Source organism: Neoarius graeffei, chromosome 17 (genome assembly GCF_027579695.1).
Source record: "Neoarius graeffei isolate fNeoGra1 chromosome 17, fNeoGra1.pri, whole genome shotgun sequence".
Classification (NCBI taxonomy): domain Eukaryota; kingdom Metazoa; phylum Chordata; class Actinopteri; order Siluriformes; family Ariidae; genus Neoarius; species Neoarius graeffei.
The window spans coordinates 59,253,817-59,280,750 of NC_083585.1; the positions used below are offsets into that span (position 1 = coordinate 59,253,817).

The following is a 26,934-nucleotide window of genomic DNA, read 5'->3' on the forward strand; positions in this document are numbered from 1 at the left end:
GGTCCATTTTGTTTGCCCCACAAGATGGCGGCTGGAGGGCGTTCCCCGGAATGCCGTGACGTCAGTGAAAACTATGTATAGTTTGGAGCCGGTTACGCTTACTTTTTGAGAAAACGTTGAGCTGTGGCTCTGTTCAGATGGAACACGTATGCAGGGCAACCCAAACAAGGTGGACAATGCTGCTAAACTGAGGCTAATGTGCTAGCAGGAACAAGCTGATGTTAAGTTAGCATACATACAGATACGTCAATATGGAGGATGTGACTAAAAAAGTCTTTGAAGGACAACAAACACTTTTGCTTGTTGCTCTGTTGTCATTCTTGATCTACAACCCCGATTCCAAAAAAGTTGGGACAAAGTACAAATTGTAAATAAAAATGGAATGCAATGATGTGGAAGTTTCAAAATTCCATATTTTATTCAGAATAGAACATAGATGACATATCAAATGTTTAAACTGAGAAAATGTATCATTTAAAGAGAAAAATTAGGTGATTTTAAATTTCATGACAACAACACATCTCAAAAAAGTTGGGACAAGGCCATGTTTACCACTGTGAGACATCCCCTTTTCTCTTTACAACAGTCTGTAAACGTCTGGGGACTGAGGAGACAAGTTGCTCAAGTTTAGGGATAGGAATGTTAACCCATTCTTGTCTAATGTAGGATTCTAGTTGCTCAACTGTCTTTAGGTCTTTTTTGTCGTATCTTCCGTTTTATGATGCGCCAAATGTTTTCTATGGGTGAAAGATCTGGACTGCAGGCTGGCCAGTTCAGTACCCGGACCCTTCTTCTACGCAGCCATGATGCTGTAATTGATGCAGTATGTGGTTTGGCATTGTCATGTTGGAAAATGCAAGGTCTTCCCTGAAAGAGACGTCGTCTGGATGAGAGCATATGTTGCTCTAGAACCTGGATATACCTTTCAGCATTGATGGTGTCTTTCCAGATGTGTAAGCTGCCCATGCCACACGCACTAATGCAACCCCATACCATCAGAGATGCAGGCTTCTGAACTGAGCGCTGATAACAACTCGGGTTGTCCTTCTCCTCTTTAGTCCGAATGACACGGCGTCCCTGATTTCCATAAAGAACTTCAAATTTTGATTCGTCTGACCACAGAACAGTTTTCCACTTTGCCACAGTCCATTTTAAATGAGCCTTGGCCCAGAGAAGACGTCTGTGCTTCTGTATCATGTTTAGATACGGCTTCTTCTTTGAACTATAGAGTTTTAGCTGGCAATGGCGGATGGCATGGTGAATTGTGTTCACAGATAATGTTCTCTGGAAATATTCCTGAGCCCATTTTGTGATTTCCAATACAGAAGCATGCCTGTATGTGATGCAGTGCCGTCTAAGGGCCCGAAGATCACGGGCACCCAGTATGGTTTTCCGGCCTTGACCCTTACGCACAGAGATTCTTCCAGATTCTCTAAATCTTTTGATGATATTATGCACTGTAGATGATGATATGTTCAAACTCTTTGCAGTTTTACACTGTCGAACTCCTTTCTGATATTGCTCCACTATTTGTTGGCGCAGAATTAGGGGGATTGGTGATCCTCTTCCCATCTTTACTTCTGAGAGCCGCTGCCACTCCAAGATGCTCTTTTTATACCCAGTCATGTTAATGACCTATTGCCAGTTGACCTAATGAGTTGCAATTTGGTCCTCCAGCTGTTCCTTTTTTGTACCTTTAACTTTTCCAGCCTCTTATTGCCCCTGTCCCAACTTTTTTGAGATGTGTTGCTGTCATGAAATTTCAAATGAGCCAATATTTGGCATGAAATTTCAAAATGTCTCACTTTCAACATTTGATATGTTGTCTATGTTCTATTGTGAATACAAGATCAGTTTTTGAGATTTGTAAATTATTGCATTCCGTTTTTATTTACAATTTGTACTTTGTCCCAACTTTTTTGGAATCGGGGTTGTAGATTGTGAAGCTGTGTTTTTGTTGTTAAGTTTGTTTTGCTAAGTTATTTGGTTACCAAACAACTGAAGTGATGTAGATTAAAAATGACATTTAACTTGGTCCATGTAGTCAATACATACAATAGTTTGTTTGTTAAAAAGATCTCAGAGGATCTTGAGAAGGTCCAGATGTTCAGTGGATGAGCGTCGGTGCATCGTTGGGGACGGAGCGACCATTTGTTACATCCCCTGTTTGTTGCATTAATTAGACAATAGCAAATGAGTCCATGTCTGTTTTTTTTTCTCCGTCTATTCTTCATTGGCTGCGTCCAAATTGCTCTGACTGAACAATTACCCTTAATCGATCACAGAATAAATGATTCATGGAAGATGAATAGGCGGCAGATTGGTCAGGCCTGGATACCTCGAGTTTGGCTGTGGGGCTGGAATTCATTTCAGATTATGTTTGGTTTTCTTTCTCTCTCACTCTTTCTTTCTCTCTCACACACACACTCGTCTCACTTTAGACTTCCAAAATCCAAACATGGCTTTTATCGTACAGATGAGTGCGCAGTCACGTATTAAGACTAAGTGACAGCTTCCTCCAGTCGATGTACAGTAAATCTAAAAAGGAAATGTATATCTCACTGTGGCTTGAGTGTAAGCTAATATGCAGGCTTTTAGTCCAGCCTCAGACTCCGATCTCTCCGTGTGTTTGGTGTTTGTGGAGGGCGTGTGGCCCCACAAAGCCACTCTGATTTATGAAGTGGCTTTGGGATTAATATTGCTCGCTCCACTTGTTTATGGTTCCTCTCACATACGTGCTCCTGAGACAGTATTTTAGCCGAAAGCACGTGTCTTACATCCTGGCAGGGGGGAAAAATGGATCTAGATCAAAATCTACACCCTGCCAAGGCCACTTCAGCTACCTTCGAAAGAGATGATAGCCTTCAAAGCCTTGGGATGATACACACCACGCACACCGTTCTTACCCAGATGATTCGACCTGGGCGATTTTGCTTTAGGAAACATCACCATGAGCCATATTTCACAATCTAATCAGACTGGTGTTCGAGTGCTGGAGGTGACAAATGCAAGGACAGAGCAAGCAGTTCCACCGTCAACATCATCAGCAGCAGCAGCACCCAGACGCCATCGAATGGCCCTCCATGGGGGAATTTGTTTGGATGCGTGAAGCGGTTTGTTGGACCGGATGTGGAAAAAAATAATCGTTCATTCGTTCGTTCATTCCTGCCTCATCAATGATTGAGAATTTGTTTGACTGTTTGCACAGAGAGATTACTCAGACTGAGAGATTACGAGGAGAAAGGTTGGGTAAATGAGAGGATGGAGGAAGAATGCTTGATTAAACACAGAAGCTGAGAATTAAAGATTGTGTTAAAAAAAGGAGAAAAATGCAAAAGAGACCAGATAGCGGTGAGAACAAGTAGGAGGAGAAAGAACGAGAGAGAAAGAGAGAGATGCAGACAAAAGGAGAGTGAGTGACACCGTGTAGTGACGGCTGAACAAAAGGAAAGCAGAAATAGGTAGATGTAATGATAGATAGCAGTGTTCATGAAAAGAGAGAGAGAGAACGGTGCAGGATGGTTTCCCAGTCAAAAGACGAGAAGAATAAAATACAGGGTGTATAATGAGCGGTTGCAGTGGGTTTAAAAAAAAAAAAAAGAGCTCATGTGTCTAATGCGGATGCACAGCCATCATTTTGAATGACTCCCCCCCCCCAAGCCCCGGGGGTCTGTTTTGGCATTCAGCTGCCATGTTGTGAGGCTTTTAGTCTGTCAGGACCCCGATACCCTCACGGCTCTCATTAAAACCCGAGACAGACCTGCAGCCGAGCTTCCATTACCTGCCTATAGCCTCCGGGGCCGTACGCTAACACACAATACCCCCGGGGGTCGGATGAGAGGGGTACTGTGGCGCATCTCACACACTGGCAGAGGAGCAGAGATCAGGGGAGGAATGATGGACCGAGAGAGAGAATATACAGCAGAAAGAGAGAGAGAGAGAGAGAAAGAGAATATACAGCAGGTCTGTCTCTCACTCCTCGTCCTTTCTATCTGTCTCTTTCTTTATCATATTCTTTTTGCATGGTGAGAATTTAAGATATTGCTCCACCCAGTGCAAAAGTGCAGCCTAATAGTCCAGTAGGTAAGGAATGAAACACTCCACGTTGCGATGTTATAGGAAAATAATCAACATCAGGGCAGTGTGGTGAAGCGGATTATCACACAGCAGGACTTGAAGTGTTTTATTTCTCTAATGTACATGGAATAGCAGTTTGCCACTGATTACATTACGGTTTATATTTATTAATTAGACAATGACATGTTATACTTTTTGTTCGTGTGTGTGTGGCTCATAGTAACAAGCTCTGATGATGGGAGCGTGTGCTGAAGTGGCCATAATGGCCTCCTGCATTCACCCTTGACAGGTTAAACTATTAATGAAGGCCTTTATGACACACTGTGCGGGGGAAACTCAGCACCTGTTCAATGAACCCCCTACACACACACACACACACACACACACACACACACACACACACACACATGCTTGTAGGGTGTAATAGGGAGGATGTACTACACCATGGAGAGCAATGGAGCAGGACGGGAAATTTCCAGTCCCTTTGAGAAGCATTAACCTCTTTAGATGTACATTACGGCTTTTCCTTTGTGTTTTGGAAACGAACTTCAAACATCGTGTTGCTCGACTAATCCAGTCTCTCAAACTGAAGTATTATTTATCTTAAAGCGAGACGGCCTTTCGATTTCATAAAATCACGGAAATGTAGTTCCGTCTGAAATGTGGTCATTGTGATATATGCTTATTTCTATAATATCTCACAAAATATCAGGCTGGGAAGTTATTTAATTTGAGGGGACTAAAGCAAATAATGTGCATGAAATCGCTCGCTTCGTGCAGTCAAGCAGACAGAGGAAGTCCGTGTGTAACTTCGCATGCGCAGGTTTACTTTCTTCTTCTTTTGGGTTTTACGGCAGCTGGCATCCACAGTGTCGCATTACTGCCATCTACAGGTTTCCCTTTGAGCGTGCACTGACAGTTCCGTCATTCTGTCGCTAAACGAACAGCTGATCACACCGAGGTGCTCGCTGAGCGCCCATATTTATTAGTTTAGTCCTGCGTTTCCTTTCCTTCGTATATAACATAACGTCTTTTCTTCTCGCTTTCTTTCCATTACTGTAGTCGGTCTTTCACGTTTCATTCGCACACTCACGTCCTCCATTTTTCTCTCCTGTTTCAAATTTGTATCCCACAATGCCTTGCGTGAACGGGGAAAGCTCACCACGTGATGTGATGCATGACGTAGTATCTTGTATTGGGTCATGGTGAAGCAGGAAAAAATAGCGGAGAATTTCAGGCCACGTGGCTCTAAATTCATTAATTGTTCTATTTAAAAAAATACTAATAAAATTGGAAGTCTGTGATTCGAATTCAGTAGCTTTCGGTCCACTAAACAAAAATAATTGTGTGTTGGGAAAATTTCATTTTTATGACCTACATTTGAAAAATCTGAAATGCAGTCTACCTTTTAAAGAAAAAAAAATACTTGCGCAGATCATCAGACATGCACAATACTCATAGCTCTCATTAGTGTTTTAAGCTTAATAAGTCACTTCTCACCTGGCGACTTGTCCAGGGTGTGCCCCGCCTTTCGCCCGTAGTCAGCTGGGATAGGCTCCAGCTCGCCTGCGACCCTGTAGAAGGATAAAGCGGCTACAGATAATGAGATGAGATGAGAAGTCACTTCTCCACACACACACACACACACACTCAAACTAAGCCATATGTTCATCTACACGTCTCTATCCGCGCTCCCTGTGGACTTCCATCACAATGTCAATTCCTTATTTCACGATTTCACCTCAACATGATCACCGTGTCACGTTTCAGATGCCGGAAAAGAGATCACAGCTTTCCAAGCACGTTTCTTTCCTCCCTGTGCGTCCTTGTTAGATTAATTTTGGTGTATGAGATGATTTCTGACGCTTGTCATGCTTTATGTGAAGCAACGTTTCATATAATGCAAAATTTACACTTCACATATAAAGAGGTCTGAATACGTTGCTTTTGAATTCTTCATTCTGATTGGTCGGAAGGTGTTGATTAGTTTTCTATCACAGAAGCTCTGACAGATCTAATATTATGTTCATGTTTCTATAGCAACAGCTCACTTGTCACAGGGACTTGTACAGTATTGAAACGGTGTTAAATGTGTCATTGTTTAACAAAGAAAAACGTATTTTATGGATGTGGTTATGAAATCATCTGCACGGAGATGTTGAGAGAATCAAGACGGAACGACTGTTTACAGTGGCTTTAACATAAGTGAGAACAGGAATTAACTTCTGTCATGGACGTTCCACAGCATTAAACGTAACCATACATGGGGAAAAATAAATAAATAAATTGTGTCATTTTTCAATTAATTGAGAATTGTAATATTTGGCACACTGCTTTGGTAAAAGAGGAATAAAACACTTGCCGTTTTTGGATAATAACAAACATTGGTGGTGTAACAGTCGCTCCGCTTCATCACACCGTCCTGTCATTTGATTCATTTCTGGAAACATCATGACACTGGGTGTTTTATTCCATTCAGAGTATCTGATTCAAATATAAGCTTGTTTTTGCTTTGTTATTGTTTGATAATATACAATTGAGAACCTGAAGGCAAGAAAATTGAAAAAAAAAGGGCACATCAAGCAAGAAATAAAAATTCCAAGACGCATTTGTTTCAATTTATTTTGTTTCCTGTTGAAATATGATTAATTGATGGTAAATCTCTAACACTGAAAGTTATGATGCAGCATTTTCATCTCCTCTCTCTCTCTCTCTCTCTCTCTCTGTGTCTCTCCTCCAGTCGTCCTGGTATCCTAAATGCCGGTGAGGCGAGTTATCCTTGGCTAGCGGACTCCTGGCCGGCCACCAGCATGCCTGTTAATAACAGCTCCGGGGGACCCAGTGACCTCACTAACTTCGGACGTGGAGGTGATCTGCTGCATTTACTCAAATAGCTATTGACTGGCAGTTGGTGTGATTAATCAAATAAATCAATCACTCACTCAAACATATCTGAATCCAGCATTATCACATCATATGGCTGCCCAAAACTCACCCACAATTTGTTCTGAGGAGCTTATGGAGGTGTCATGTAGCCCTGTGAACACTACTGATAGGTAAATTGTTGGTATATATTATGGTAAAAGGCCATAATATATGGTCTTATATGGCATATGCTACATATTATGGTACACAGACTTAAGAACACCAAAGCTCATCCACCACCTCTCCTACATCTCCAGAGTGATCATGAAAGGATAATGTCCTGTAGGAGTCTTTTAGGTGTCCTGTAGGAACCATTTAGGAGTCCTGTAGGAACCCTTTATGAGTTCTGTAGGTGTCCTGTAGGAGTCCTTTAGGTGTCCTGTAGGAACCATTTAGGAGTCCTGTAGGAACCCTTTATGAGTTCTGTAGGTGTCCTGTAGGAGTCCTTTAGGTGTCCTGTAGTAGTTCTGTAGGTGTCCTATAGGAAGTCTTTAGGTGTCCTGTAGGAGGCCTTTAGGTGTCCTTTAGATGTCCTGTAGGAGTTCTGTAGGTGTCCTATAGGAAGCCTTTAGGTGTCCTGTAGGAGTCATGTAGGAGGCCTTTAGGTGTCCTTTAGATGTCCTGTAGTCATTCTGTAGGATTCCTGTAGGGAGGCCTTTAGATGTCCTTTAGATGCCCTGTAGGAAGTCTTTAGGTGTCCTTTACTGTAGGAGGCCTTTAAGTGTCCTTTAGATGTCCTGTAGTCATTCTGTAGGATTCCTGTAGGGAGGCCTTTAGATGTCCTTTAGATGTCCTGTAGGAGGCCTTTAGGTGTCCTTTAGATGTCCTGTAGGAGGCCTTTAGGTGTCCTTTAGATGTCCTGTAGGAGGCCTTTAGGTGTCCTGTAGTTGTTCTGTAGGAGTCCTGTAGGGAGGCCTTTTGGTGTCCTGTAGGTGTCCTATAGGAGGCCTTTAGGTGTCCTTTAGATGTCCTGTAGTCGTTCTGTAGGAGTCCTATAGGAGTCCTGTAGGAGGCCTTTCCGTGTCCTTTAGATGTCCTGTAGGAGGCCTTTAGGTGTCCTTTAGATGTCCTGTTGGTGTCCTGTCTGAGTCCTGAAGGCCTATAATCTCAGTCCTAAAGTAGCATGATTTTATATTGTGTGAACTGAATTCAGCAGTGTTTGCTAACCGTCCCACATCAGGTCACTTGTTGATTAGAAACATTGAATGAAACCTGTTTGAATCACATTGTGAGCAAAATCTCATGAAAAAGAGACAGAAAAACAGATAGTGAGACAGATAGCAGTTCCACAAAGGAAGGAAGGAGACAAATAAATATATACTGTATAAGGAATAACAAGTGAGGAATAAACTGTGTAGTTTAGCAGTTCCACTTAGCTGGATGGATGAATCTCATCTCATCTCATTATCTCTAGCCGCTTTATCCTGTTCTACAGGGTCGCAGGCAAGCTGGAGCCTATCCCAGCTGACTACGGGCGAAAGGCGGGGTACACCCTGGACAAGTCGCCAGGTCATCACAGGGCTGACACATAGACACAGACAACCATTCACACTCACATTCACACCTACGCTCAATTTAGAGTCACCAGTTAACCTAACCTGCATGTCTTTGGACTGTGGGGGAAACCGGAGCACCCGGAGGAAACCCACGCGGACACGGGGAGAACGTGCAAACTCCGCACAGAAAGGCCCTCGCCGGCCACGGGGATCGAACCCGGACCTTCTTGCTGTGAGGCGACAGCGCTAAACACTACACCACCGTGCCGCCCTGGATGGATGGATGAGTGAATAACAGAAAGAATCCTATTCACTTTATGAATATGCAAAGTGTAACTTCCATATTCTAAGATCAGAACTAATGCTGCGTCACCCTTATTTGCATACTGGGACGTGATAGGCTCTTGTATTTTATGACACAATAACCACTTTTTTTTTGTCACATATTTTTTTCTAATGATGCAGCAAAAAAAACTGACAATTGTTGCACTGTGACCTGCCTGAGCACTCAACTTTAAATCCTGGAAAGGAAGTTAAATGATCAAAATATGTTGCGTCGTGACGGGATGATGGTAAGATGATGGTAAGATGCGTACCTGTGTGCATACGGCCTGCTTTTGTTTGCATACACATTTATACATCACGGCATTGAGACAGTCCCATCTAGACACCTGGCAGTGTGCTGTCAGACGGAGAGTAATGGGGGGAGAGAGAGAGAGAGTGTGTGTGTGTGTGTGTGTGTGTGTGTGTGTGTGTGTGTGGTGGTGGGGGGGACGATGGTCCCAAGATGGGCAGCGAGTCGTGAAGGACAGGCGCAGCTTGAGAGGCGCAGATGTGGACGCTTCCGCCGTGACTGTACATCATCTCCCCTTCAGTGCACTTACACACACACACACACACACACACACACACACACACGCAGAGTGGCAGGGCAGGGAGCGAATCAAAACAGTGCATCAAAGGAAAAAAAATAAAAACAGAAATACAGATATTAGGAAAATATATTGCATTGAACTATAAATAAAGTCTTCATAAGGCTATATAACACCTACATAACCCCTTCATAACAACTGACAGTTGACACCTGGCATAAACCGCCATAGATATTTATAAAGGCTTATTCCAACAGTTTTCATCACTCACAAAGACTGCTTTTGTCAGATTTTGTTGCTAAAACGCTGCATTATAACAGTTTCACAACACTTTATGTAAGAGCGCATTCTTAGGGCTACGTAACACCTACATAAGCCCTTTGTGAGAAGTGACGAGAGGTAAGACAAGTAGTGCCACTTGTGATTTCAGATATGATGGTATATCACAGATAAGGCTGTCTCACCCATACATAAGCACTTCATGACTGGCACATACACTGGCATTAACATTTATAAAGGCTTACATTGCTGTAATAAATCAAGACTGCAGCTAAAAAATTTAATGAACTTATTTATCGTCATTTATAGTATGTCATACAGTATACGTTCCTATATGATGCATTATAATGCCTGGGATTAGTTGTCACAAAGAACTTGGGTAAGTGGTATTAAGCCCTATTATCACTGTCCTACAATACTGCCATGTATTATATCTGTAATCACAAGCAGCACTAATTGTCCCACATCTTGTCACATGTTATAAAGGGCTTATGCAGGTTTTATGTAGCCCCAAGTGTTACTTTACACAATGTAAAGTGTACAATGAAAACGAAAAGCACAAGTTCCCTTGCCCATCTTGCATCTCATTACATGATGTTATAAGCTACAGTAAAGTGTCATTGTACTGTATATGATGTCACTTGGCATAAACGGGTTATGCAGGTTCTATGTCATGCCATGAACACCATAGTGTTCATAATGTTACCTTTATGCTGTGAAAACTGAAATCACAAGTATCACTTCTTGTCTTAAATCTCATAATTGTTGTAAACAGCTAAAGTAACTAGTCATTTGTTATAAAGAGCTTATGTAGGGGTTATGTCACCCTATCAACACTGTCATTAATTAAAGTTTTGCCTTATGTAGTGAAATATGAACTCTCACATCTGACTACCTATTTCACATTGATGTATCATCATTACTTGTAAAAAGCTAAAGTAACTAGTCACTTGTTATAAAATCTGCATAAGCTCTTTATGGAGCCCTAGGAACACTGTCATTAATGAAAATGTTGCCTTAAACAGTGAAATACAAAATCACACATCTGACTGCCTTGTTCACGTAAATTTATTCTCATTGCTTGTTGTAAAGGGTTAAAGTAACTATTCACTTGTCATAAAGGGCTTATGTAACCCTATGAACACTGTCATTAATTAAAGTGCTACCTTATACAGTGAAATACGAAATCAGACATCCAGCTACCTGTTTTACATCTATTTATTCTCATTATTTATTATTAAGGGTGAAAGTGACTAGTCATTTGTCATAAAGCGCTTATACAGGTGTTATGTAGTCCTGTGAAAACTGTCTTAACGTAAAGTGTTGCCTTATACAGTGAAATCTGAAATCGCACATCTGACTATCTACTGGTATTTCACATCTGTATATTCTGATTATTTGTTATAAAGGGCATATGCAGGTATTATGTAGCCATATGAACAATGTTATTAAAGTGTTGCCTTATACAGTGAAATCTGAAATCACGCATCTGACTGTGTATTTCATGTCAATTTATTCTCATTACTTGTTATAAAGGGCTAAAGTAACTAGTCACTTGTAATAAAGGGCTTATTCAGGTGTTATGTAGACCTATGAACAGTGTCATTAAATAAAAGCTTCACCTTATACAGTGAAATACAAAGTCACACATCCAGCTACCAGTTTTACATCTATTTATTCTCATTACTTGTTATAAAGGGCTAAAGTAATGTCACTTGTCATAAAGGGCTTATGTAGGTGTAATGTCGCCCTATGACCACTGTCATTAAAGTTTCACCTTATACAGTGAAGTACAAAATCACACATCCAACTGCCTTGTTCATGTCAATTTATTCTCATTACTTATTATAAAGGGCTAAAGTATCTAGTCACTTGTCATATAGGCCTTATGCAGGTGTTATGTTGCCCTATGAACACTGTCATTAATTAGTGTCACCTTATACAGTGAAATACAAAAGTACACATCCGACAACCTATTTCATATCTATTTATTCGCATTACTTGTTCTAAACAGCTAAAGTAGCTAGTCACTTGTTATAAAGGGTTTCTGTAGGTGTTATGTAGCCTTATGAATGCTGCCATTAAGTAAAGTGTTGCCTTATATAGTGAAATATGAAATCACACATCCAACTGCCAATTTCACACCAATTTATTCTCATTACTTGCTATAAAGGCTTAAAGTAACTAGTCACTTGTTATAAAGGGCTTCTGCAGGTGTTATGTAGCCTTATGAATGCTGGCATTAATTAAAGTGTTGCCTTATACAGTGAAATATGAAATCAAACATCAGACTGCCTATTTCACATGTATTTATTCTCATTACTTGTTATAAAGGGCTAATGTAACTAGTCACTTTTCATAAAGGCCTTATGCAGGTGTTATGTAGCTCTATGAACCACAACCCTTCCGAGATTTTATTGCTCTTTCTTTATTACCATTTCATCCCTCTCTCCTTCTCTTTCTGTGTTCCAGATGTCATGCCTGCGGGTCAGACGGATAAAACGGGTACCATGATGTCTGACGGCGCCATCTACAGCAGCATCGACTTCACCACGAAGGCAGGATTTGGCAGCGCGAGCCCGGCGTCGCAGGCCACTCCCTACGCCACCACGCAGATCCTCCACTCCAACAGCATCCACGAGCTGGCGGTGGATTTACCTGACACCCAGTGGAAGAGCTCGCTGCAGGCCAAACAGGAAATGGCCAACCTGGGCTACTCGCTGCCTGATAAAAACTCCTGCAACAACAGTGAGTGGTGGAGAGAGTGCCGAGTGTGTTAGTGTTGAGGTGTGTGTGTGTGTGTGTGTGTGTGTGTGTGTGTGTGTGTGTGTGTGTGTGTGTGTGTGTTGTGTGTAATCAGCTTGGCTTGGTGTAATGAGGCCAATTTCTAAAACGAGGCCAATTTTTCTCTCTGGAGATTATCTCCAATTTCAAGTTTAGCTGCTAACATTTAGAAATCCATTGAGGAGGAAACTGCTTTCGATTACAGTAAAGTGTTTTTTTTTTCTTGTCCTTTATTCACTAGATCAGTAAATCACTAGATCCCATCTCTAGTGCACCAGAAGCGCCGTCCTACGTATATTTTTCATCTGATATATTTTATATTTTCCTTCGTGAACACAATTCTTCTAATTAAGCAAAGCTAATTAAGCAGGTGAAAGGAAGGAAGAAATGGGTAAGAAAGAATGGGAGAAGGAACTAAGGAAGGAAGAGGAAAAAGTACATAAGTATCGAATGAGTGAAAAGGAAAGGGATTAAGAAGGAAAAGAAAGGTATGATAAGGAAGGGAGGACATAAGGATAGAAAAAAGAAGGAATGAATTGAGGGGAGGAATAAAGGAAGGAAGTAATTAAGCAAGGAAGGAAAGAAAGAGAAAGTAAATAAGGAAGGAAGGAATGATGGAAAGAAGGAAGGAAAGGGGTGAAGGAAAGAGAAGGGGGATTAAGAAAGGACAAGGAAGTAGATGTGTACATCATTAAATAAGGAAGGAAGAACAGACATCTGTAAAGAAGGACAAAGAAAGGGAAGGAGAGAATGAATAAATGAACAAATAAATAAAGGAAGTGGGTAAGTGGGGCAGAGCAATGGGGTGAAGGAAGGAAGGAAGGAAGTGGGTAAGAAAATAGGAGAAGGAAATAAGGATGGAAGAGGGGAAAGTATGTAAGTATAGAAAGAGTGAAAAGGAAAAGAAGGGATTAAGATGGGGAAGGAAGGAAGTATATAAGAATAGAAAGAAAGAAGGAAGGAATTGAGCAGAGGAATAAAGGAAGTAATTAATCAAGAAAGAAAGAAAGAAAGAAAGCGGTAGGTAAGGACATAAGTGAATTAGGAAGGAAAGAAAAAAGGGATTAAGGAAAGAGGGAAGGGAGGAATCAAGAAAGGATGAGGAAGTAGGTGTGTACATCATTAAATAAGGAAGGAAGAACAGAAACCTGCAAGGAAAGATGGAGAAAAGGAAGGAGAGAATGAATAAATGAACAAATAAATAAAGGAAGTGGGGAAGTGGGGCAGAACAATAGGGTGGAAGGAAGAAAGAAGGAAGGAAGGAAAGAAATGGGTAAGAAAGAATAGGAGAAGGAAATAAGGACGGAAGAGGGGAAAATTATGTAAGGATAGAAAGAGTGAAAAGGGAAGGAACGGATTAAGATGAGGAAGGAAGGAAGGACAAGGATAGAAAGAAAGAAGGACGGAATTGGGGGAGGAATAAAGGAAGGAAGTAATTAATCAAGGAAGTACGAAGGAAAGAAAGAAAAAGAAAGAAGTAGGTAAGGACATAAGTGAATAAGGAAGGAAAGGGATTAAGGAAAGAGGGAAGGGATAAATTAAGAAAGGACAAGGAAGTAGGTGTGTACTGTACATCATTAAATAAGGAAGGAAGAACAGAAAGCTGCAAGGAAGGATGGAGAAAAGTAAGGAGAGGATGCGAAGGAAGGAAGGAAGGAAGGAAGGAAGGAAGGAAGGAAGGACGGACAAAGCTGTAAGTAATGAAAAAGAAAAATAAGAAGAGAATGAATAAAGGAAGTGGGTAAGTGGGGCAGAGCAATAGGGTGAAAGAAAGAAAGCCTGAAGGAAGGAAGGGATTAAGGAAGGAAGTGGAAGTAGGGGAGTCCATAAATAAACAAGGAAGGAAGGATGAAAAGAAAGAATGAAGAGATTAAGGAATGAGGGAAGGGAGGAATTAAGAAAGGAAAAGGAAGTCAGTGTGTACATCATTAAATAAGGAAGGAAGAAGAAAAAGGAGAGAAAATGAAGGGAAGATGGAAAGGAAGGAAGGAAGGAAGGAAGGAAGGAAGGAAGGAAGGAAGGAAGGAAGGAAGGAGCGAGCCTTGCATCATTGTGGGTGCTTTCAAGCAGGAAACACAGAACAACAACAATACTAACAACATCAAGGATTTGTGCTCTGTTTTAAAGACGCTATTATAATCTTAACCTCTAATTAAAGCCTTAATTACCTGCGATTGACTGGGATCAGACTCGTTAGTCAGACATTCGATGCTTGTGTTTCTTCAGTTTGTTTCTTTGGAAGCTCGACCCAAGATTACATGATGGTCGGAATGTGATCCTGAGTATTTATTGAAACGTTTTAAAGTTTGTTAATATGCAATCTTTGATTTAATCCGGGTTAAAGTGATGCATTTGGTGGTGCAATTTTGTTTTGAATAAATTAAAAAAAACAAGAAGAATTAATAATGTACATAGAAACAAACAAAAATAAAATGATAAAATAAATAAATATAAAATTAAAAAAACTGTAAGAACAGTAAAAAGTTTCGATGATGATGGTGATGAAAGATTTTAGGATATTATCTTTAGCATATTTTAATACAATACGCATATTTATTTATTATTTAAATTTAAATAATTATATGTGGGTTTTTTTGTGGAACATTTCCTTCTTTGGTCCGTAATTAAATATTGTTGTTGTTTTTTTTTATTTAATCCAGATCTTCGGCACAAATCTAATACATGAGTGCACATCAGATCTCTAAATGTTTCATGAATTTGTTTTATGAAATTTGTAATTTTATTCAAAGTCTTGACAGAGTTTTAAAGTAGTTTAAAAGTGTAGAGTGTCATGTACTTGTGTGTGTGTGTTTTGAATGTGTGTGTGTGTGTGGCCCAAGGCTGTCGCTCTAACTGCATGTTCTGCATGCGCTTGTGCTTGTCTTGCCTCTCACCTGATGCCACTGTTTTTGACCTTCGACCCCACTAGCACTCCTTTTCATTCCCGACTACCGATTGGCTGAAGGATTGTGTAATAGAATGCCGCACAACCAATCACAGGATTTCAGCACCACCAGTTCCCACAATAGCTCAGAGCGGAGCGGCAGTCTCTCAGGTTGGTATCTCACTGGTTCAGGAGCCACATCACCACATTCACCTCCTTCCTCCAGCTCCATGCTAACTGCTCCATCACCTCCATCATCTCCTCCCTTTACTGCAGCTCCTTCCTGCTTCTCACTCCAACACACTGTCACTGCAGGAGGGCGCTGGAGAGCTTACCTTCGCTTGATGCCAGGGAGGAAGGGAAAGTGAGCGAGTGACTGAGTTCCTGATGGACTTAAGTACATTAGAAAGGATTGATGTTAGAAAGAAAGGAAGGAAATGAATGAGTAAATATGGGAAATGGGTAAGAAAGAATAGGAGAAGGAAATACTGAAGGAAGAGGGAAAAGTATGCAAGTATGGAAAAGCGTAAAAAGGAAAAGAAAGGTATGATAAGGAAGGAAGGATATAAGGACGGAAGTAAAGAAGGAAGGAATTGAGGGGAGGACTAAAGGAAGGAAGTAATTAAACAAGGAAGTAAAGGCAGGCAGAAAGAAAGAAAGTGGTAAGGGCATAAGTCAATAAGGCAGGAAGGAATGATGGAAAGAAGGAAGGAAAGGGTTAAAGAAAGAGGAAAAGGAAGTAGGTGTGTAAATAATTAAATGAGGAAGAACAGAAAGCTGTAAGGAAGGATGAAGAAAAGGAAGGAGAGACTGCGAAGGAAGGAAGGAAGGAAGGAAGGAAGGAAGGAAGGAAGGAAGGAAGGAAGGCTTTAAGGAAGGAAGTGGAAGAAGGTAAGTGCATAGGTAAACAAGGAAAGGAGAATGAAAAGAGAGAATGTGGTTAAGGAAAGAGGAATGGAGGAAGTAAGAAAGGAAAAGGAAGCCAGTGGGTACATCATTAAATAAGGAAGAAAGAACAGAAAGTTGAAAGGAAAGAGGAAGGAAGGAAAGCTGTACGTCAGGAAGAAGGAAAATAAGTAGAGAATAAATAAATGAACAAATAATAAAGGAAGTGGGTAAGTGGGACAGAGTAAAAGGAAGGAAGGAAGGAAGGAAGGAAGGAAGGAAGGAAGGAAGGAAGGAAGGACTGTCCAAAGAAAGATTTAAGAAAAGAAAGAAGGCTTTAAGGAATGAAGTGGAAGTAGGTGAGTACATAAGAAAACAAGGAAAGAGGAATGAAAAGAAAGAATGACGGGATTAAGGAAAGAGGGAAGGGAGGAGTTAAGAAAGGAAAACAGTGTGTACATCATTAAATAAGGAAGGAAGGAAGGAAGGAAGGAAGGAAGGAAGGAAGGAAGGAAGGAAGGAAGGAAGGAAGGAGGAAAATAAGTAGAGAATAAATAAATGAACAAATAAATAGAGGAAGGGGGTGAGTGGAACAGAGCAATAGGGTGGAAGGAAGGAAGAATGAAGGGATTAAGAAAAGAGGGGAGGGAGGAAGTAAGAAAGGAAAAGGAAGTCGGTGTGTACATCATTAAATAAGGAAGGAAGAAGAAAAAGGAGAGAATGCGAAGGAATGAAGGGAAGAAGGAAAGAAGGAAGATGAGTCCACAAGAAGGAAGGATGGAAGGAAGGACAGAAGCAGCTAAAATAGATTAATGATTTAATGATAAACCTGTGAGTTACTGTAAATGGTATAAAAGTGAATAGGAGCCGTGGCTGAGCCTGGTGAGATCTTTACTCCAGATTTAAAGACACGTGTATAGGACGGGCGGCACGGTGGTGTAGTGGTTAGCACGGTCGCCTCACAGCTAGAAGGTTCCGGGTTTGAACCCAGCGGCCAGCGAGGGCCTTTCTGTGCGGAGTTTGCATGTTCTCCCCGTGTCCACGTGGGTTTCCTCCGGGTGCTCCGGTTTCCCCCACAGTCCAAAGACATGCAGGTTAGGTTGACGTGGGGCGGCCTTGGGCCGAGGTGCCCTTGAGCGGGGTACCGAACCCCTGACTGCTCCCCGGGCACTGCCCACTGCTCTGGGTGTGTGTGTGTGTTCACTGCTTCAGATGGGTTAAATGCAGGGGATGAATTTCACTGTGTTTGAAGTGTGCATGTGACGAATAAAAGGTTTCTTCTTCTTCTATAGTGATCGCGTTTGAGCTCATACTGTCCTGAGGAAGGAGTTTAGGGCTGAAAACATTCGTCCATTAATGAACATTTACTCTGAAGTGCTTCGGGGGAAAAAAACAAAACAGTAACGAGACTGAAAGAGTTAACGCAAGAAAGACATTGAAAAGATAAAGTGAGAAGAAAAAAAGTGACATCTCCCACCTGGCTGTGTGATTTATTGATGAACTAACTGTTGAGATGAGTCATTAATCAATGCACTGGTGGATAAAGTGTCTGCATGCGTCACTGAAGCGAGCGCTGAGGGAAATCTGCATTAACACTGATATCTGCTTTCTCCACTGACACTCCTGCACCATGCACACTGCTTCTCCGCGGATTCGTCCTGAAGTCACTAAACAGCATGAGAACGTTATCTGACTCAGACTCTCATACAAGTCCTACGACGTCCTAAATCACATCTGTGTGGTTTAGCACGAGACACAGTCTTCTATTACATGCTAGCGGCATTAGCATCGAAGTAAATCCTGATTTTAGTATGATTAAGTCGTTCTCCATCCAGAGAGAACCTTGTAACACTAAAGTCATGAAATGTCAGGCACTGAAAGAGTCTCATCTTGGCTGATTGACTCCATTTGGAGCAGATGGAACGATTTTTTTTTTCCTTTAACCTTTACAAGAGTCTTAATATTTTTTGAGGAATTCAAAAACGCCTTTTATTTCAGGCCCAGATGAAGGTTTTATTCAAAAATCCCCGAGGCAGATAAATCCAAAGGGCAAAATAAAACCAGGATCAAGAGACGATGCTGGAAAACATTCAGTAGATATGAGGAAACCAAGCACACAGGGACACATGACGTTACAGAGGAAAAGAATGAAGAGTAAACGAGTGGCAAGACTTCGCAAGGAACTGAAGTTGGTGGTGTGGACAGTATTTAAAGATAGAGTTAGTAATCCAAGGACCAAAGAAGTGGAAGTGTCTCTCGTAAGGCAGGACTTTTGGCTAAATGCATCTTCTAAGGAAGTTTGTTTCGAATGATGCTTTTAGAAAAACGTTTATGGTAACGTGTGACGTCAGGACGCCACGTAACTAACCCAAAGAGTAGCTAGTTGGCTAACATGTTTCACAAATCATATCAAATAAATATATTTGGTTACAGTGACAAGATACCGTAATTATAAGATAGTGCAAGGTTTATTTCTTGGTAACTTTTCAAAAAAAAAAATTGAAGCCAAAAAAAGAATTGCATTTGTATATGAAATCACATTTCTGTGAAGTTTATTCTGTCATTTTTTTCCGTTGCTTGAGGAAGCTGCCGCACAGATTTATGGGTATTAGGCAGCATCGAGGATACGGCAACGTTGCCTTCAGCTGGAGGCAGTTTGATGGCAACTTAGGGTGTTTTCACACCTGGTCCCCTTTAAAGGAACCAGACTCAGGGTGTTTTCACACCTGGTCCCCTTTAAAGGAACCAGACTCAGGGTGTTTTCACACCTGGTCCCCTTTAAAGGAACCAGACTCAGGGTGTTTTCATACCTGGTCCCCTTTAAAGGAACCAGACTCAGTCCTCTTTAAGTGGACCAAAAAGTGGACCAACAGAAAAAGAACTCAGTTCTTTTTGTGTTCACACTGTGAATTTATTACAAAGAGGACTGGGTTCTCTTTCTGGTCCAGTTAAGCTTTGATGGGGCCTCAGTCCTCTTTCTGTTCACACCAGGTCCTCTAGAGCCCTCAGACCCCCAGTGCACGGAATTCTGGGTAATTTTCTCTTGAATCAAAATGTCTGCTGCCATGCTTGCCCTGCTGTATTCTTTGATCAAAATAGTGCGGATTAAGGAAAATAAATTTATTCCAGCGGCTGTGGTAAGTTCCAAAAGGAAGTTGAGTTTCCCTGCTACAGTCACGTGACCAACTCCGGCAAATGAAGAAGGTTAAACTACAGTGAAAAAGGCGAAGTGAACCCGGTGCGCTTTTTGTTCACAATGCGCAGATTAGGCGAACCGTACCGTTGATTTTTAGCGAACCGTACTGAGACCACCTCCTGACGTGGTCTCAGTTCGGTTCGCTTTAAAGGGGTCTGGGTACGGTTAGAGTGTTCACATGCTCAAAAAATGCTGAGTCATCGATCTGAGTTCGGTTAGATGGCTGAAAGGGACCAAGTGCGAAAACACCCTTACAGGAAATGAGAGTTGGATCAGGTAGTGTTGGAGTGAAGACCACCTAGACCAAGACCAGAGTGTATCGAGACTGAGACAAGACCAAGACTCTGAGGGGTTGAAATCAAATCAAGACCAGAACCAGACCAGTGTGTGTGAAGGGGGTGAGGGGAGGGGTGACAACTGTTAACATGAAGAAAATTTTCAAATTAGCAATGAGTCTCATTATTGGTCGCATTTGAAGCATGAAGTTTTACATCCAATCACAGTACCAATGTGAACAAATAAATTCGACAATACACAGGCGATTTAATGAAATCCCCATAGTTGTGGTCTTGGCTGGTCTTACAAAAAAAATCCCAAGTCCTCCATGTCCGAGACTGAGATGCGACCAAGTAAAAATGTGTTTGATTCCAAGACGAGACCAAAACCTTCCAAAAGTGATCTCGAGACTGATCTCATGTCCGACAACACTACAATGAGTTTCAGATGTTCCTCGATACCTCGTTGTTTTGTTAGCCAACATCCCCCCATGGCAGTATTTCCATGTTTCTAACACACCCCATATCAGCAATTTCACTTTGTTTCCTGTAACAGATTTACGTACATCATCTCTGCGTGAGTTGCTACTATAAAAACAATAATCAACACCTTCTGACCAATCAGAATTCAGGAACGCAGCAGTCAAAAGCCAAAGTCCCTCCAGTGCCAGAACCTGGTCTTCCCAGGCAGTCTCTCATCCCAGTACTAACCAGGCCCTTAAGGCGCATTGGGCAGCGCCAATCTCCACTTCTACAGCCCTCGGCCTCTCACCTATACAGCTAGGGTTACAGTGGGGGGCTGGTCTTCTAATAACCGCTTGCTTTACCAGACAGCAGGAGGTACCATTTTTATGATGGTCTTTGGTATGACTCGACCGTAGAACTCACAATCTCCCAGTTGAGAGGCAAACACGCTAACCACTAGGCCAGCTTGTGGTTAGCGCAGCAGTAGTTTAATACATTTTAATAGCTATCTGAATCACATATGCACACTATGTTCAATCCGACTCTCATTCCCGGCTCTTTCATCCTTCGCTGCTCACCACTGACAATAAAACTCATGTAGTGAATTATTATTACCGTCGTTTATCGAATCAGAGAGGACAGCTCATCTTCATCTCCCTCTGTCTGGCTCATTTGCTCTTTTAGTAAAACCACAAGCCAGAGATTTTAATCATGACAAAGATTTGGTGTTGTGAAATTGTCGAATACACCCCTGATTAGGACTCTGGGGTTGATTTAAATGAAAAATGTTCTCACCACTTAAGCGAAACGAGTGCATTTATTTTTGTTTGTACATAAAAAAATCTAAATATTGTTGAATGCGAGCCTGAATGACAGATTCGTGAAAGATAGTGAATGATTGTCGTCTAAACAGATCTGAACATTTGTAACGACATGCATCATTTCACGGTGCAAGATGTTATTATCTTGTGCCTTGGTGATGTTTTCAAGATAAATGCGCTTCTATAAAATTAGATGGAAAGGAATCAGAAAACGCAGTGCTGTATATCATTACACACAGCGTTATTGAAAGCACTTGCACCTCAGGAAAACCAATTTGGTCCATTTAGTGTGGAAATCTGAGCAGAAAAGGAAGATGCCTCTTTCCCCTGTTTCAGTTTTAGATGGCTGAGAGAGAGAGAGCTACTGGATTGAAAACTACAAGATTGAAAGGATAGCTGAGGCATGCATTTGCATTTACAAAGAGCGAGGCCATAGGGCAAGTTGCTCTTGATTGTTTCCCAAGCTAACACATGTACTCTATTTCTCACCACGGGGTATTTTTACCTTGCTATCTGAAATAATTAGGAGATATGTGGCTCTACAAACTTGGAACGAATTAAATTTTAATTGCAGACATTTCGATAAGAAAGGCACTGCAGAACAGAGTGATGTCAGAAGTAGGCCAAATCTCCGCAGCTGAAAAAATTATGAATTTTTTGTAAGAGAAGTAATTGTTGGGGCGTCACGGTGGTGTAGTGGTTAGCGCTGTCACCTCACAGCAAGAAGGTCCGGGTTCGAGCCCCATGGCCGACGAGGGCCTTTCTGTGCAGAGTTTGCATGGTCTCCCCGTGGGTTTGCTCCGGTTTCCCCCACAGTCCAAAGACATGCAGGTTAGGTTAACTGGTGACTCTAAGGCCCTGTGCACACGGCAACGGATTCAGGTGAATCTGATAAAATTGTTTATCGTTTCGGCCTGGTGTCCACACGGCACCGGCGTTTTGGGTGCCCCAAAACGAAATCTTTTGAGAACGGGTTCCAGAGTGAAAAAAATCTGGCAATGGCGCCGTTGCGAAGTCGTCTGGATGAGTAGAACGGATTTGTTTACGATGACGTCACAACCACATGACTAGGGCCAAGTTTACATTAGACCGTATCTGTCTCGTTTTCTTCGCGGATGCACTGTCCGTTTACATTAAAACGCCGGGAAACCGCCAGGGTCCACGTATTCAATCCAGATCGTGTCTGGTCCGGTGCTGTGTAAACATTGAGAATACGCAGATACGCTGTGCTGAGCTCTAGCTGGCGTCGTCATTGGACAACGTCACTGTGACGTCCACCTTCCTGATTCGCTGGCGTTGGTCATGTGACGCGACTGCTGAAAAACGGCGCGGACTTCCGCCTTGTATCACCTTTCATTAAAGAGTATAAAAGTATGAAAATACTGCAAATACTGATGCAAATACTGCCCATTGTGTAGTTATGATTGTCTTTAGGCTTGCCATCCTTCCACTTGCAAGTGGTAAGTGACTTGCGCACAGCGGCTCAGTCCCGAATCACTGCTCGTGCACTTCACTCGCGCGCTCTGTGAGCTGCGCAGGGCCGGAGTGCACACCCTCCAGAGGGCACTCGCTGTTCAGGGCGGAGTGATTTGGAGTGCAGTCGCTGAGGAGGAAGCGATGAGCCGCACTGACACATTTCAACTTACGTGCCGAATTAGTGAATTAGTCATGTGATTAGCATATCCGTGTATTGGCGTTGCTGTGTGCACGCGAATCGTGTATTGGCGTTGCTGTGTGCACACTAATCGTTTTTAAAAATGTTAATCTGATGATCCGCTGATACGGTCTAATGTAAACCCCACCTAGAACAAGCAGCACTCTCGCGCGCATCATTCGTAACAACAGAAATTGAAATTGCTTACACAATAACCTGATTGACCTGCCAGACAGACAATTTACACCTGCTTTGATGAACAGAAAGTCCAGCCTTCCACACAAAGCAACAGTTACCTGACTATAATGGAGGCAGAGGGGAAAAGGGTCAGAGGACCCTTCAACAGACTGTTTTGTATGAACCACTGCATTGTATACAGCTTTTTTTTTTGTATCCACTTTTGTATACAGCTTTTCTTTTAAATAAACAAGTAACTGAACCATTTCTTGAATTTATTTTTTTATTGGGTAAGACTGCTTCTCAAAATGTTCATACCCAATAAGAAAATTAAGTTATATAAAACTATGCACACTAATAAAACTAATTTGTACACACAGAAGGCACGATTCCCTCGCGTAGTCACAGCCATCTTCTTCTTGTTGTTGTTGTGTGTTTGTTCCTGTGAGTGCTTCACGCCGGGTAGAAGAAGGGGTTTATGCGTGTAACAGACGTTGCGTTGTGTTGTTCACCAGTCTTTTTATTCTGAAGAAATGAGACACAAATACACTGCTGAGGACGGGCTGCAAACGTCCAGTGGCATTGGCGCTTACATTTCCAAAACGAACTGAAAGAGGCCAGTGCCTCGTTCCCATAACTACCCGCGCTCTAAAAGGGCCAGCGCAGAATTTCCCCACCACTACACACAATGGCAAGTGGAAAAAAATTAGCCCATTACATGCGCATGCGTCCTACTTCTTCTTCTATTGTTCTGGTGTCTCTGATGGGACCGTCTTACAGCGCACGTAGAGGTGTGGCATCATTTTCAGCAAGCGTTGCGTTGCCATATGAACCTGATATTTTACTGATCCATTGCCCATGTGGACGCGATATTTAAAAAAAAAAAATCTTGTTGCCGTTGTCATGTGGATGTAGCCTAAATTGACCGTAGGTGTGAATGTGAGTGTGGATGGTTGTCTGTGTCTATGTGTCAGCCCTGTGATGACCTGGCGACTTGTCCAGGGTGTACCCCGCCTTTCGCCCGTAGTCAGCTGGGATAGGCTCCAGCTTGCCTGCGACCCTGTAGAACAGGATAAAGCGGCTAGAGATAATGAGATGAGATGAAGTAATTGTTCTCAATGATTTCCCCTTTTTTTAAAGAAAGATTCTCAGGATTAAGCGAGTAAGTTCAATCCAGTTTTATTTGTCGATCTAGATCATAATGGTAAGGAAAACTCCCTGAAACGACATATGGAAGAAACCTTGATACTGGATAAACTACCCCAGGATCCAGAGACGGTTTTACTTGGATATTTCAAACTATGATCCATATATGATGAAATCCATGTTGAGTACAATCCGAATCACGGCATTGTCAAAAAAAAAATCTCCAGATATGATCCAGATTCTTGCAAGAATAAAAAAAAAAAAAAGCCCGGATTCTTGGGGAAGTTTTGGCGCAGTGTGAGAGGATCCACAACCAAAAGTTGATTGTTTCCCAACAGAATGTCCGAAAAAGTGTTTTATTCCTCTTATACCAGAACAATTTACCAACAACTTTCTCATTTTTCTTTCTTTTGAAATTAATCAGGCAGCATGTTATGTTACCACAAGCTGGCCTAGTGGTTAGCGTTTCCGCCTCTCAACTGGGAGAGTGTGAGTTCTACGGTCGGGTCATACCAAAGACCATCATACAAATGGTACCTACTGCCATCTGGCAAGGCACACTGCAATACAGATGTGGGTGGGGAGTCAAACACTCTCATGGTTACCAGAGGACCTGCCACCCACTGTAACCCTAGCTGTATAGGCGAGAGGCCAAGGGCTTTTGAAAAGGAGATCGGTGCTGCCCAGTGTACCTTAAGGGCCTGGTTAGTACTGGGACAAGAGACTGCCTGGGAAGACCAGGTCCTGGCATGGCAGGGACTTTGACTTCTTGATGTTATGTTATGTTATGTTATGTTATTGAGAAACCGCAAAGCAGAAAACCCCTCCAAACAGCTCAATCTGTTTGTCCCAGGACATTTTACTTTTGCTTCATTATATAATGAGTAGATGTGTGGCTGTACAAAGTAATACTGGATAAAATTTAAATTGCAGATCTGTCATGCAGGCAGATTACATTTTGATAAGCAAGGTACTGCATCGATATATCTTGCCTTCTTAATCCTTATGGCATTTCAGTGAAAGTGTCTCTGTCCCATCTTTGTCAGTGATGTTGTTCTTGTCAACACTGAAATAACCAACCACTTCTTTAGAGTTTGTACCTGATGAGTTGGGTGGCCCTCCCATTGGGGCAGCATGGTGGTTCAGTGGTTACCACTGTTGCCTCGCAACAAGAAGGTCCCAAGTTCAAACCTCATGGCCAACGGGGGCCTTTCTGTCTGGAGTTTGCATATTCTCTGGGTGGGTTTCCTTTGGGTGCTCTGGTTTCCTCCCACAGTTCAAAGACATGCAGCTACTGGGGTTGTTCAAGATAGTGCATACTTAGTGCCAGTCCCAAGCCTGGACAGATTGGGGAAGGTTGCATCAGGAAGAGCAAACAGTGTAAAACCTACGCCAAATCAAATGTGCAGAACAGATCCGCTGTGGTGACCCCTAATGGAAGTAGCCAAAAGAAGCAGCGCATCGGGGCTATAGATAGTTTTCACTGATGTCACGGCATTCTGGGGAACGCCCTTCAGCCGCCATCTTGTGGGGCAAACAAAACGGACCATCGTCATTACCGGCTACGTTATCTCGGACGAATTTATGAAGTTATATAGTCAGTTTTCTAAAATAAAGATCAATGTCGGCAAAATCAAGCAAACAGAAGTATATAGATACATTAGACGACATCTCACGACAATGGTATGCAGCCAAACTGGCCTTGATTGGGGGAATTGACCCCTACGAAGTGGACAAACATGCATTTTCAAGTGACTATGCAGGGCTGCCAAAGCCTGAAACTGCCAAAGCCTGAAACTGACTTCATCAAACTTTAAAGGCTGTCTGATATATACAACTTTATATATTCTACAGCACGCCTTTTGTTGGATGCCGCCTTTTTCACGGCTGAATCGCGCAGATCCGATTTTTTTTTTTAGGGGGGGCGTTGGAGTGTCTGATTGATTATAATTTCAAAGTAAATTCTGTATTAAAATTACTAAATAAGCAAATCCGTTACAGTCCATGAAACAGAAAGTATAAGGATGAGAAAAAAAACAGTTTAAATCGGAAAGCTGCGCACATTTGCGCAGTCCTGCACACCGCTCGGGCTGCGCAAATGTGCGCAGCTTTCCGATTTAAACTGTTTTTTTTTCTTATCCTTCCTGTTTCATGGACTGTAACGGATTTGCTTATTTAGTAATTTTAATACAGAATTTACTTTGAAATTATAATCAGACACTCCAACGCCCCCCCTAAAAAAAAAATCGGATCTGCGCGATTCAGGCGGCATCCGCCAAAAGGCGTGCTGTTTGCATCCCAAACACAAATCAAATCATACAGAATAGACCTAAAATGTTTTTCAAAAATGACCCTTGCGTGAGTGAAGTGACAAGTTTCAAATAGAAACGTGACAAACGAGCGATATTAAGTGTACATTACAATGTAAACGTACACTCAACGGTTCCAGTTAGGCATTCTCCATTCTTCATGAGATCGTTCACATGATGTTTTGGTTTCCAAAAACAAACTTAAACACAATTGATTGTTTATTTAAACAACTTACCACTTATAAAATGATCGGAGCAGACTTTGCTGTGTTTGGAAGGCTGATAATCCTTGCGGTTGATTCTCGCAAGCCATAGATTTCTCCTTTGTATGCTGAGTTTCTTTGTTTGCTCGCCTTCGTGCTCCCTTACAGTGGGAATTCCATAAAAGCTCCGCTTGACTTCATCATTTGACCTATTACGACAGCTGTGAATACAACAGGTGTGCACCATTGCTAGCTTTAAATAGCCTGCTTGGGTTCTTTTGAAGACTCTGTACTCGCGCGTTACAATGTGTGCTCAGTCACCCGTACGGTAAGCTTGACCCGCAAGATGGCCACCACTAGGGAATCTCTGACTCTGTGACGTCATGTGAAAACTATCTATAGCATGCAAGTCTGGACTCAAGATTTTTTTTTTTTTTTTATTGTCTTGGACTTATCTCATTCTTGGCCATTGGTCTCACCAAAAAT

At 42.0% G+C, this 26,934-nt stretch overlaps 1 protein-coding gene across 1 annotated transcript in view; it reads left to right on the top strand.

The window, feature by feature from the left end:
- robo2 (roundabout, axon guidance receptor, homolog 2 (Drosophila)) overlaps positions 1 to 26,934 on the top strand; it is a 553,585-nt gene that overhangs the window by 467,478 nt on the left and 59,173 nt on the right. Inside the window, 3 exon segments of the mRNA XM_060943573.1 lie at positions 6,818 to 6,945; positions 12,122 to 12,397; positions 15,363 to 15,488. Coding sequence (XP_060799556.1) covers positions 6,818 to 6,945; positions 12,122 to 12,397; positions 15,363 to 15,488 — 530 coding nt within the window.